This window comes from Battus philenor, unplaced genomic scaffold, assembly GCF_028537555.1.
Source record: "Battus philenor isolate CCGP_79_NKW_IND1 unplaced genomic scaffold, ilBatPhil1.0.hap1 SCAF_3, whole genome shotgun sequence".
Classification (NCBI taxonomy): Eukaryota; Metazoa; Arthropoda; class Insecta; order Lepidoptera; family Papilionidae; genus Battus; species Battus philenor.
In genome coordinates, this window is record NW_027181693.1 from 7577513 (window position 1) to 7591432 (window position 13920).

A 13920-nucleotide genomic window follows, 5' to 3' on the forward strand; every position below is an offset into this window, starting at 1 on the left:
ACTAACATCAAAATTATATTATTAAATGGTTGTTTTACGAGTAGTTAAGGTTTTAATAAGATATGATATATCACACGGAGCTTTATTATTTAAGTTAACAATTTTTTTTATAAAAGTTAAAAAAAATTGTGATTGACTTGTGGAAGCAATAGAAATGAACTTTAAATATTTATTTTCTTTACAATTTTGAAATTAGAAAAGTTAATAAGGGACTGATTAAAATCCATTAGGCAAAGCACAAATTTGAACAGATGGCCAATATCAAAGGAGTCCTACACAATAGACTTTTCAAATCTTTTTTGTCGAAAGCTACGTAATAAATATCACAAGAATGAAATTAAAGTACGTGAAAGGTAAAATTTAATATTGTTATTTTGTAAATACCTGCGTAATGAGTGTAGACTTGCCGGTAACTACGAAAATTACAAGTATATAAACATTGTGAAATACCACAATATCTGAATACGAAGGCGTTTGACCAGTATGTGTTGCCAGTGATGCCGTTCGGATAAAAGACGTGGTCGCTTATGACGGGCCATAAGATGGCTCAAGGTTACCCAAAGAGCAATGGAGAAGGCTGTACTCGTAGTTTCGCTGCGAGATCTAATTAAAAATGAGGAAATCCGTAGAAAAACGAAGGTCGTGGTTCAACATAGCATACAAAATTGCTGGTGTGTTGTGGTATTAAGCACGTGTAACTGACGACCGTTGAGGCTAAAAGGTTCTCGAGCGGCGACCACGCGCAGGTAGATGCTGCTTGGGTAGGCCCACTACTTGGAGGACCGACGACGTGATTAAGGGTGCGGGAAAAAGAAGAATGTGTGAAGTGGCTCATACGACTTAGTTTGGAAATAATATATTGTCAAATAAATTCAGGAGAACAAGGTCACAAACATTAGTAATTAATCATTATTTAATTTCTTAAGAGGACAACGCTAAGTCTTATATAAGAGGATAATGTGTCACTCATAACCCTTTTCATGTTTTTATTTCTATTGAAATTTAAACGATTTAAAAAAACTCTTTAGTCTTGTAGACAATGAATAAATAATATCAAACATAAATTTTAAAAAGTTGTAATTCAACGAATAAAAATTTATTAAATCGTTTCTTGCTAAATTATTCAAAAATGAGAGTAAATGGACTGATGTGTGCTGAGTTTTACAGCGGTAATAATTCATAAGTCAAGAGCGTAATGTGCGTGAAATAGATTCGGTGCGCCCTCTTGTAGCTTCTAGAAGAAATGCTTAAATTCAGCCTGACTCGGTTCGCTGGCTCGGAACGTTAAATTAGACTGCCATACCCGGATCCTGTTGTTTGAAATATTATGTGAAATAATGTGAATATCAACTTGGTATATTCCGACTCAAGAGATAATATTTACCTACATGGGCTTGGTGGCTCTCCATTTACCGTTAATAACATTATTTGGTTTGTTTAAGCAAATATGCCATATTTAAAGCTTACGTCTTTATTAAGTCCCTCTCCAGTTCTGTCACATACGTGAAATAAATGATTATCAATACGTTTAATTATAATTAAAATTTTTAGTATAAGAGTTATAATTTTTTTCCTTAATTTAATTAAAAATTATGTGCATAAAATAAGCTAGCATGAATCTTTAATAAATTATGATCTCCTTATCTCCACTCCACAGAATTTCCACTGTCCACATTTCCAATAAGACTGATTGGAAGCGGCCTGCATTCATCTTCTGAAGAATTTGTAGCGTTCACTCTCCGTATTGCAGTCCACAACGGCCAATCTTTTATTTAGTTAATTTTTAATTTTAAATAGTCTGTAAATATGTGAATACACCATTTCGGTTCCACTTCTAACGCCTCTTTCACCTCGCCTTATAAGATACGTGCTCGGGTGGTAACAGTAATCTACCCGCTAATCATGTATATTCAATCGAAGAAAGAGCAGATACTTGCTCCGGTGTTAACTCACCTCCTCCTTCTAATCGCGTATAAACTTAACAAGGTCTCGACGGTCTTTGGTTCTCATTCCAGAACCTTAAAGCCCCAGTGGCCATCTGTTCTGGGTGCTATGACTACAACCATTTCAATTTGCCAATCCGCTAGTCTTTGTCAGTCACTATCGTTCATCTACGGATCTCCTGATTCGGTCTCTTAAATAATTCCTGACCACAGCCATTTTTTTTAAAATTTCTTTAAACTTTAATGTAATACCAGTTACAAGTATTTAATAAAAACTTTAACTTCGTTTTCTCAACTAAATGAAATACGAAATGTTAATGAGAAATTCTGTAAGTAAAAAATTAAGGCAGAACAGAAGCGACGAAGCGTTGGCTCTGAAGCAGCCATGAATAATCCCCCCGTCAGCACCACGCGAGCTCGCTGCCCAATTAAAAACGTACTCTTTCCACGATTTTTAGCTTAGAATATTGTATAATAAGCCAATAAAATACCCCACTTAACGCCTGCGAGGGCCCGCCGGCTATGAAATATGCACTCCTCGCCCTTATTATAGCGCCTCGAAATTAAATGCAAAGGTTGGCCGCGTTGGAAGTTGGAATGTCACGTACAACTGATCAGTAGCAATTTTCGACATATAAAAGAGCACGCATTTTTAGAACTCTACAAAAGCCATAGAATGTATTCAAAGCGATGATAATCATTTTTAATACTTACTACAGCGTATGGCAATAATGGTTGGGACAAAGATAAAGCAGGAATTTTGTAAAATGTTATTTAGGAGATCATTCTTTCCACTTTCTTGACTTTCCAAAAATTATATGACGTAATAGAATAAACCGATGCTCATCATCGATTCTTACCGAATTAGTTTTCAAATAGTCGCGGCGAAGACGCTCAGTAATCAGACCTGGCTACCCACAGTGAAGCTACGAGAAACCTACACGGGCGGTTCAAGGTGCAAGACAGGGCAGGTCAAAGGGAGCCGCTCTGAGTTGACTCATGCCTAATACAGAGGCGAGCAGATGGACTAGAGCGCAGAAGTGAGATCATTGGCTTCCATAGTGGAGACAAAAACGCGGAATAATGGACAACGACGTAACTAATTTAAATGGATGAGCGCTCGCGCTCTTGATCTTTTGGCAATTGGGTAATGATCTGCGGTAAGTTGATTGCTCATGAAGAAGCCAGAAAAAAAGGTACGCTAAATTCCAGCTCACCTTAGGATAAGAAGGGTAATTATATTGCTACGCTTAATCTTTTTTACAGCTATAAGGGCGGAAATAGAACCGCATTACCGTCATTTAAAACAAAACAAATTAATGGCGTGTAAATTTGCAAACAATATTAATACGTCGAAATGACAAAGTGATTGCTACTAGTGATATAAGTCACTAGTAATCTTCCTGCTAACGACAATTATCTTCTATTCGGATAAACAAAAATAAATAAAATTGTTAAACCATTAAAATAATCAGTAAAGAATCTTAACTGGAGTCAATTTTTTAATTCAGAATCCCTATGGACGATAATGGAACGCCGTGCTATCACTAATAACGGTACTGCCACGCAAAAGGTACTTTCAAGGGCTTCTTTCAGAGAATTCCCAGGCAAGAGATGAATTTTATGGGTGGAGCTGGCTCACAAATTTAAATATTTACTTTGAATTATGTGAGATAAAGTAACATAAACCGGTATTTACCTATAACATACATGTATAAATCATGGATCTGTATCTATGATTTATATATAAGATGATTTTTTACAAGCGTAAAGCCTTTGAAGGGGTAAATGTAGCTCAATCGTTGTTAAGTTATGTATACCATACCCCATCCAAAAATCAGCAGTTTCAGAAATATTATATACCATAATTATTATGGAGTTATAAAAAGCGGTTTCAAAATTCGAATTTATGTATATAAATAATTAATACATATTAAAATTAATTATTGTTTACTATTACTATCACCAAACTTCGCATTGTCAAAAGTTGTGGTGCTATCGCATTCCTATAGAAAGACAAATGTAACATACTCCAGAGTGATCCCTATTGACGTGACAATTAGAGATAAACTGGAAGGAGTTAAAGCTTCAAAGCTTTTTATTATCAAATGACATATTCATGCACATTCACTCCTTTAGAGACATCACACCTACAACTAATCACCCTAGAAAATATTACAATTTTAAATTAGAGTCCAAAGCTTTGTAATCGGTGATTTAACACAAGTTTTAAAATAAAAAGAGAAATGGGCTAGTCATATCTCCACGATAAAAGACAATAGGTGGACCATTAAAATTATTCGTTGGATAGGAAAAATAAATGTCGGCAGACCAGCAAAATGATGGGCTGATGATGTTGTTGCAACGGCAGGGTACAGTTGGATGACCCTAGCTTAAAACAAACTTACTATACTAACATTAGCCTAACAAGTTTTACTAACAACATTTACTAACACGACTAACATTTGAACTGTAAATTATGTTAATGTGGAAATAAAAATAAGTCTTAATCATAAATGTGTTATAATGTGTTATAATATTCTACTGCTGAGATATGAGTAACCTAAAGCTCCTTTCATGAAGAACCCATGTTACATGGGTTCTTGATAAAAGAACGGTGCAGTGATGAACGCTTTGGTGCAAGAACTGACTTCTTCATAATATTTTCCTCCAAAGTTTGTGAGCAGTGATGATGTCGAACGGGATCGAACCCTGATCTTTAATACATAGTGCTTAACCAATGGACTACCCCTGCCCAATAAAGGGTGGTACAAATTCAAACAAGTTATAATATTTTAGGCCTTTATTCTTTCAATGTCATTGACGTCAAAAGAAAAAGGTAACAAAGGTATTTTAAAAGCAATACTTATTTCACCCCAGCAGTCATGAAAGACTAGTCGGAAGCTTTTTCATCCATTCGTGGTGAAGTGGCCACTTAACAAAGTCCCACATCAATAAAACATCGAAGATAAAACACCCAAGACTAGGACAAAGTTCTTTTACTTATGTTTCCATATTTAAACGTCGAATTGTGGCAAAAATGTATATTTCTTTACGCAATCTACTAATGAATTATGAACAATTTCAAAGTTATATTATTTTAAATATTACTTTGAAATTGTTAATATTTTAAAATAAAAATTTAAATTATAACTATTTATGTGCATACAATACGGACTATACCGTTCCGTCTCTCTATCATATGGAAACCTGTAATGCTAATATTATTTTATTTCAGTTTTAATAGCGCTATAAAAAGCTTGTTGTTACTAATATTGTTTATACCTATAAATCGACGAATTCGGTACTTATTTCACTTATTGATTATTAATTAACAACCATGTCAAATGTCTATGCCTAAAGTACGTATTAGTTGCTTTTTTAATTTTAAAACTTGCTACAAAGTATTTTTTTTTTAATTTTATTAAAATAAATTAGTTACGTATCTGTAACTAAAAGACTTTATTTGACACATTTTTAAACAATTTGTCATTTTTTTCAATTAACGCCATCTATCGGAAACGTTGTAAAGATAATTAGATTCTGAACAATAACGAAAAGCGTCTCTACAAGCAAAAACGATTAAGACAAAAAATATTAGTAACAAGGACTTAAAAATAATGAATACACTTTTTACTATGCTTATAAAATATATTACTATTGGCGAGTAACATAGAAAGCAAACTAACAAAGCAAATACGCGCATATGAAATACATCACACTAAAATAAATGTTAACAGTTACAGCGAGCAGAGCCGCGTAATATCAGTTTAGATTTTTATTAATCAGATCAAAACATATCGGGAAGTTACTATTATTTATTACCGTGCGGTTCAAAATTAACGATCGAAAACATTAGGTTTGTTTTAATAACGTTCCTTTTTCAACTGTACAAACGTTTAAGTGTAAACACAACAACAAGCGTGTACACTTGTATTTGTAACAGTCACGGCTTTACTTATAAACAAATGTTCGGTGCGCACAGATTTTGCTCCCATTGTCCGATACAGTGATGACAGCTTGAGAAAACATGTGATTTCTTAGTACTTAAATATTTTCGTATTTTACAACCAAAGGATAAACATTCTCACGTTTAATATTACGACGAATGGGCGGTATTTAAGATTTAATTATCTTTATTTGTTTCAAAGCAATAAACAATTTTGTCTATGCTTTATTACAATGAAGAGCATATTAGACAATTAAAATTTGCTTAATATGTTTATGATTAAAGTATTCGACTGCTGCTTCTATAGTCGTCGTATTAACTTTGTTTGACCAAAAAAGATTACATTGCTATTTTTATAAGCTGTTACCTAATTATATTCTTTTGTATAACGATTTTTGAGGCTAAAGGTAAACACACACAATAAGTAATTTCCCAAGGATACGTGTAATCTCGTAAAAATTAAAAATTAACGAATGTTTTCAAACACAGAGCTTCAATGCAAAACCAAAGACAATTTCCTTAAAAGCTTCTAGTATCTATGTAAGAGGCATTTTTGCGGAAGTGGTACTAAACAAGGCTAGTAGCTAACATTATTTAAAAAAAAAACAGTGTTTACTTGTTTTGTGAAGGCGGGTCGCGAGCGCCATCAGATAAGGTCCGATTTGCAGCCACTCCATTAACAAATTAATCGTTTAAAGAGCTCCATATAGGCAGTTAACTTTTATTTACATACTAAATTTGTTTAGTCAATTTTTTAAATGCGTTTACGGTCATACATTTTTATACGTATTAGTTAGCGAAATATACGCTTGTGAAGAAAAATTTAAATGATTTTTTTCATAAATTTAAGGCAAATAATAAAGTTTCGTAAACTGTTTACATCAAAAAAATTATTCAGATAATTTTTGAATTTGTGTGAATACATGTGTGTTTGTGTATGTTTGAGTGAAGGGTTTCGTTCGATTATTATATGCATGTTGATACATGTTATTAGTAATATAAATAAAAAGAAAATATATAGCAATATATATACATATATATGTGTGTGTGTGTGTGTGTGTGAATGTATGTAAGTGTATATACACACAAACACTTATATATGCTTAATAACGTCCTTCATAGAATTGACTAGAGTGAAATTAAGAAATTCTTCCCTTTTAATTAAAATTAAAACTTTGTTATATCATAATAGGCCTTAAAAAAATAATAAGAATCTCATGTCAGGAGGTAATAATTTAACCAATATGTCTTCAGAAATATAATAAAACAGGACGAGATATACGTCAGAATCCCTTTTAATTTTCATACTTTTTTATAACTTCTATTCTTTAAATATTTTCTAATACATTAAATTATCTAACTTAGAAAAAACAAAAACAATTCGTAAGGTACACAAATAGTCATTATTAACGAGATATATGGCTTTGTGAATTATAATACAATATTCCAAATGTAAAGTTATAACTGATGGAATTCATCATCTCAATCACGTTCAATGCTGAACCTAGGCCTTCCCCATAGATTTCCAATAGGGTCTATTTACAGCGTTTTGCGGCGACTTTGACAAAATAAACAATTCTTTGTTTATGGAAGAATGTCATACGCTATGCTTATTGGTCGATAATCTCCACACCTAAATCTTAAGGCCCCAGTGGTCAATTCTACACGCTATGTGACCTGCCTATCGCCGCTACAATTTGCCAATCCGCAGCCTCTGTAATCAAAGAGGTTAAATTTTCTATATTTTTTTCCTGCATATGTATTCTAAAAACACTCAAATTTTTTTATTGTACCCCTTCGTGGGTTACATTAACATCATCATCATCATCTCAGCCGAATGAAAGCCTTCGTCCATAGATTTCCGATAAGACAAATTGGATGAAATGGCCGGTATCTTCCGACCTGAATAAAGTAATTTTAGAAGTGGTCGTCCTATAGTGCGCTTGGCGGCTAATGGTCTTCGCTCTAGAATCCCTAGAAGTCACAGCGACCATCTATTTTGCGCTCTATGTAGCCTATCCACTTCAACTTGCCAATTCGCTGGACAATATCGGTTACTTTTGTTTGCCTTCGGATCTTCCCATTCCCACTCGAGTTTATCGCTTAAAAAATCTAAATCGACACACCAATCGTGGGAACGCTACATAATGTATTTCTACAACTTTGCACATGTGTATCTAACAGCGCCATGCTATTCCATTGATTTAACGAAATTAAAATAATTTTAAAGTGGTCTTACCTTTAAGTATGCGATATTATTAATTGGGTATAATTCACGAAACTTATTTTCAGGTATATTTCTGTTAATTTAAATGGGTTGTTATTTGGTTATTGTGGCCGGAAAGGAACTACGAAAGTTAGAGAGTGTACAGTCCGACATTAATTTAAATTTCATCTCTCTTGAAGGTTCTAGCAGCTTTTCATGAAAATAATTAATAAATGATGCTTTTTAGTCCAATTTAACGTTTTAATACAGGTTAATTATTATAATAAATCTAATATATACAATTATACTTGCTACCTTTAATTCCATTCACCGTAAGCTGTAAAGTTGTATATATAGCCATACTATTTAAAAGCGGCTAACGGATATATCCGCGAATCTCATTCGTTGTTACTTCAGTTAGTTCACGTCAGACCGCGATTTCGCTTAAAATTTACGTTTTCAACTTTGTCTCTAAAAAGTTATTTAATTTCTGTAATAGTGCTTTGTAAAGTATAGTTTAGTTTAAATTTATATGGAAGGATTTAACGGTATCTAAGTGATATTTGTTCTGTGTATCTGTGTGTGACATATAGTTGTGACGTGTTTAACAAAATGGACAAGTATCTATATTACTAAACAATTATGTTTATTGCAACTAGCTTTAGATTATTTTTTATTTAATTCGATCCAGCGACCGATACGAAAATATTATTTTCAGACTCAAAATATAACTTGAAACGAAGAGCTGTGAGCACCACCTTTATAAGCGGCAACTATATAACATTTCCATCAAACAAATAATTATGATTTATCAAATTATAACAAGAGATATGCGAAGCAAATTAAATACCTGGACTAAGACTTAAACTTATAATTAGAGGAACGTAAATTAAAATATCAAATAATATTTACTGGTTATTTCAACATAATAATAAATAAAATATTGCAGAAATCATATCAAACAATTAGTGTTAACAAAAAATTATGAAAGGGGATATAAAATCGGTTCTAATCGCATATATCCTAATCCTGTACTAGAAAGAATGAAGATAATTGTATAAAATAGCAGTGAAAGGAAAGATGGAAAGAATCTCTCTATTCCTAACCATGTTACAAAAACCTTAGTGGTAAACAAATTAACGTATGCTGTTTATCATAAGTTACATTCTATTCAGCTATAAGATATACAGGCGCAAAGAAGGTTTTTTTTTAACTACGATCGAAGTCTTACTCGGTCTTTACAGTACAGTACTTACAGTAGCTTCTGCTAGAGCTTGAGAATATTGCCTCTCAAATGTGACTTTGGCCTGGGTAGGCAATCATTACAGATTCTAGATTTCAATTCGAAAAAACATAAGAAAATGACTACTATATTATTACATCTTTGCCAAATCTTAACGCTGAGGCAAGTGTAGTAAACATCGTGAGGTTTGAGTTGAGCAAAGTCTAGTTTTGTCTCCACAAATTATATCCGATAAAAAATTGACGAAAAAATACCATATACACAAATATTTATTGCAAATTACCAACTATTTTCCATGTATTTAGTTGCAAGAAATAGAAATTTGATGTCATCGATAAAATTTTATCAAACACGAACAAGTATTAACGAAAAATTTATTTACTTTGTAGTTTGAAGTTACTTTGGTAGTAAAATTTTCGTATTCACATCCTACACTAAGCTTAATGTAGTTAAGCTTAGCCGTTACGACGCAAAGTCGCTTCCGGTCGGCGCCACGCACAGCGCAAGCGCAGCCTTACCACCGGAAGTCGGAAGTTGCGGTGTAACGGCGCAAAATCTGGAGTTGGACGGCGGGAAACACTGAATCAAGTGCTGCCTGAGCATTTTGTTTTATGTATGAGACTGTAAAAGATAAATAGCAACATTTTCATGTGATACCCTCCGCTACCGAGTAATTCCGCCAGCTCCGGTTAATCCTTGCTACTGCAAGCAAACTCTCCGTTGAATAATAAAACAAGCAACAAGGTAATCACTAGAATTCAATGTACGAATATTTAAATAATTTTATTGGAACTGTCAAAGGAATAACTGGTTTGTATTAATATCTAAATATGGATCATATGTACGAGTATATAAGTGATTTAGTCCTGATTCATCACGACATCTGTGGAACCACAAGTCTTAAAGACTTCAAATTTAGTAGTAATATTCTTTCCGCTGATTAGTGGATGGGTAAGAATGATGATCTTACGAAATCCTGGAGACGAGGCATTTAATTAAAAATAGCATAATTCGAATATAAAACTCGATATAGTACTTGTATATAAAACTAGGTGAGTATGTTTTTATAATGATAAATATTACCAAGAATGGATTTTATAAAATTATACTCTTAAAAGGCAATCCATGCCATCCGAAGTGGGTCGGCGAAGGCTAGTCAATAACATATGTCAATAAAAATGTGAACGAGAAACTCGAAAACGGCTTAACCAATTAAAGATATCGTTTTTTTTTTTTACATTTTCATAATGGTTCAATACAAGAATGGTTCTAATATATAAAACAAATTAAATAACAGCCAGTAAAACTGTAAAATAGTAATTTTATTTCCCAAACAAACCACAGAGCAAATTAAAGAGTATTTTTCTTGGTGTACCAAAAGTTTACCTAAGTGTACGAAAAAAAAACTTAGTTGTATAGACAACATTTGTGTATTATTAAATCGTTAACTCTGAAATACGTTTTAATTATTAGTTTTCTATTAGGCCAATAAATTTTGAAAACACAAGGTCTGTAAGAGTAGTTGGTCGTTCTTTGACTATTCATGTATGTAAAAATAGAATATATCTTGCGTATCAAGATATATTTTAATAATCACTTTTTGTTATTTTTTTCTACAACATTATTTGAATAGAATAAAAACTAAATACAAAAATTTCAATTCATTTCATTTACATTTTTTAAACTTTATAGTTTCTAAAAGCATTCACGTGTCGTTGACGTATGGTTTATGTGTATTGTCTCAACGTATTTCTAAATATCTATTCGGTACGAAGCGCGCGTCGTTGCGGGACACACGCCGAACTTCTTCTCGAAAACTCCATCCGAACGAAGAGAAAAGCCTTGTTTCTGGTACAACCTGCTCACGTCGTACTTTTTCTAATAAATTTTTTCAGAACATAGTAATAACAACAACTATAATCTAGATATTATAAAAACTACATAGTCATGTTTGTTTTGTAAAACATATTTGTAGAATAAACAGATACATTTTCCAAAAAGTATATACGTTGAAAAAAAATGATTTATTAAATTCAAGCTGGCAAGAAGACTTCATTTTTTTTAAATGATATATCAATTTTACTGACGTTATTGTAGATTAGTGGAAGGTGCGTTTTGGAATTTGACATAATGAAGTTTTTGCTCTCTGCGCTATGTAAAAAAACATTCGAGTATACATTCAGGCGTAGCTTGCATAAAACTTGTTATAAACTTGACAAAGGAAGTGTTGAGAAAGCGAAGGAATTTATATTAGAACCAATTGAACGTCCAAGTTGCACGCTTAGGAAACATGACAATACCAGACGTCAAACTCTTTATGAATTCGGCATGTACGTAGCTTCGTGCATGCCAAAGTTTGTGCAAAAAATTCAACTGCAACATAATGATGAACTGGAGATACTTGTGGCGCCCGAAGGCTTGTTCCCAGTTTTAAGTTTCATGCGATTCCACCAAAATGCCTGCTTTAATCAATGTTCTTCAGCAACAGCCATTGACGTTCCGAGTAGAACATACCGGTTTGAAGTAGTTTACAACATTCTTAGTTTGAGATACAGCGAGCGAGCCAGAGTGAAGACCTACACTGACGAAGTATCCACTTTACATTCGGGTTACCACCTATGGCGAGTTTGCAACTGGTATGAGAGAGAGATATATGATATGTTCGGTATAATTTTTACTCATCATCCTGACCTCAGACGGATTCTCACTGACTATGGTTTCAAAGGTCACCCCCTCAGAAAAGATTTTCCGGTGGCAGGCTACACTGAGGTGCGATATGACGACGGCCTAAAGAAATTAGTTTATGAACCCGTTGAATTTGCGCAAGAAATGCGAAGCTACGAGTTAGCGTCGCCGTGGAATTATTTAAAAAATTTCCACGCCGATTACAATGCACCGCCGGCTCCGCCGAAGAAGAAGTAATTTAAAAGGACTAATCACTGATTTACTTGCTTTTCAGTTTTTGCAGATTGTCCCTATTTAATATTTTTAAAATTTTTAAAGTTTTATTAATTAAAATTTTATTTACTAATTCAGTAAACCATATTTTGTTAATGTTTTAAGAACTATTTCTTAATGTAATAACTATAATGGCGATTAGTAATTCAAGTTTCTCCCAATACGTTTGAACGTGTTGAGTTATACGTGTTAGCAATATTGTAAAAGACCTGATATTTACTTCTCTAGACTGATATTTACGGCTATTCTTGACTATTCTTGGTGTTGACTAAACCTGCAAAGAAGAATACTTTAATTTATAATTCGCAGATTTTGAAAGTTTTTGCTCTAAGGATCAAATATGAAATTTTCGTGTAACTCAATATTTGCGTAGAATAATTAATAGTTAAAAATATAGATAATTGAAGTAATATCTATGTATTGATATCATTTACGCTATTACTTTTTGTGAACGATAGAGAATTTTTGTTGATCGTTAAAAGCTATTATAATACTTGAATATACATTAAATCCACAGGGACTTAGGCGTAAACTTGGTTTTAAAATATAAATGCACTTAATTGAAATTTATTGTAAAAATTTGATCGCGCTGTTTATTTTACAAGAATTTGCAGCAAATTTTATACCCAAATATAAGATCACATAAGTCGTCTACCATGTCTATGATATTGTAGAGCCAAGCTGTAATGAAAAATTCATAAAAAAAGAAACAATCCTTTCAGGATACCGTCATAGAAAAGTAGTGTCATGCAGAAATTCCTAAAGCATTTAGTAAATTTATTAGAACTTTAAATTATACACTTAATATTTTTTTAATACATAAATTCGTACTTCATTTTTATATTAATAGGACTTTGAATTTTTGATAGTAATAATAATAAACCCAACTTTGAAAAACATGATAGCTTTCCTGACCCTAATATTTTCGACTGCATTGACACCGGAGTCAACAAGAATCCTTAAAAGCCTGCAGCAGTAGGTTCAAAATCTGTCAGTATTACGTAATAAACAGCACCAACAACACTCATATTTTTCGTAAGAAAACTATATTATAACCCACGGTTCGACAGCTTGGAACTGCTCGATTGCACCCGTGCAACCGTCTCGTATTATTTATAAGTTCGTTTTCGACTGTGTGAAATGTTTTTTTTCCATAAATAAACTTTTTAAAACTTTTCTTAGACATGGTTGAGAAATTACAACGTTTTAAATCGCTTGTCTTATCAATGTTCGAATTATATTTGAAAAACTAGGAAACAAGCGTTTTTTTTTTTTTGCACATCTTTACATTTTTATATGTTAACTGGCATTAAACAAAATTAATTAAATGTTTCTATATTTTCTTCCAGGCAATCCAGTTCTAGAAACAGTTTATTCTTTGAAAATATAACGGATATTATCTTTACATGATAGATAGTATTCTTGAAATGTATTATTTAATTTATTTCAAACAAATAATGTAATAAAACTTCTTAACTGCTTTAATGTATAACGGTGAAGCAATAAACTAAAAATTTTAATTATTTTTTAACATTTGTTGAAAGGAAATACATAATAAACATTTTTCAATAATTTCATTATTCACTTTTTCATTATTTCATTAGATATATGCAACTAGCGC

At 32.5% G+C, this 13920-nt stretch overlaps 1 protein-coding gene across 1 annotated transcript; it reads left to right on the forward strand.

The window, feature by feature from the left end:
• Positions 1-11471: 11471 nt before the first annotated feature.
• Positions 11472-12268, forward strand: LOC137926685 (NADH dehydrogenase [ubiquinone] iron-sulfur protein 3, mitochondrial-like). The gene has a single exon (XM_068770361.1). The coding sequence runs from the start codon at positions 11472-11474 to the stop codon at positions 12261-12263; it is 792 nt and encodes a 263-aa protein (XP_068626462.1). The 3' UTR covers positions 12264-12268.
• Positions 12269-13920: the final 1652 nt, after the last annotated feature.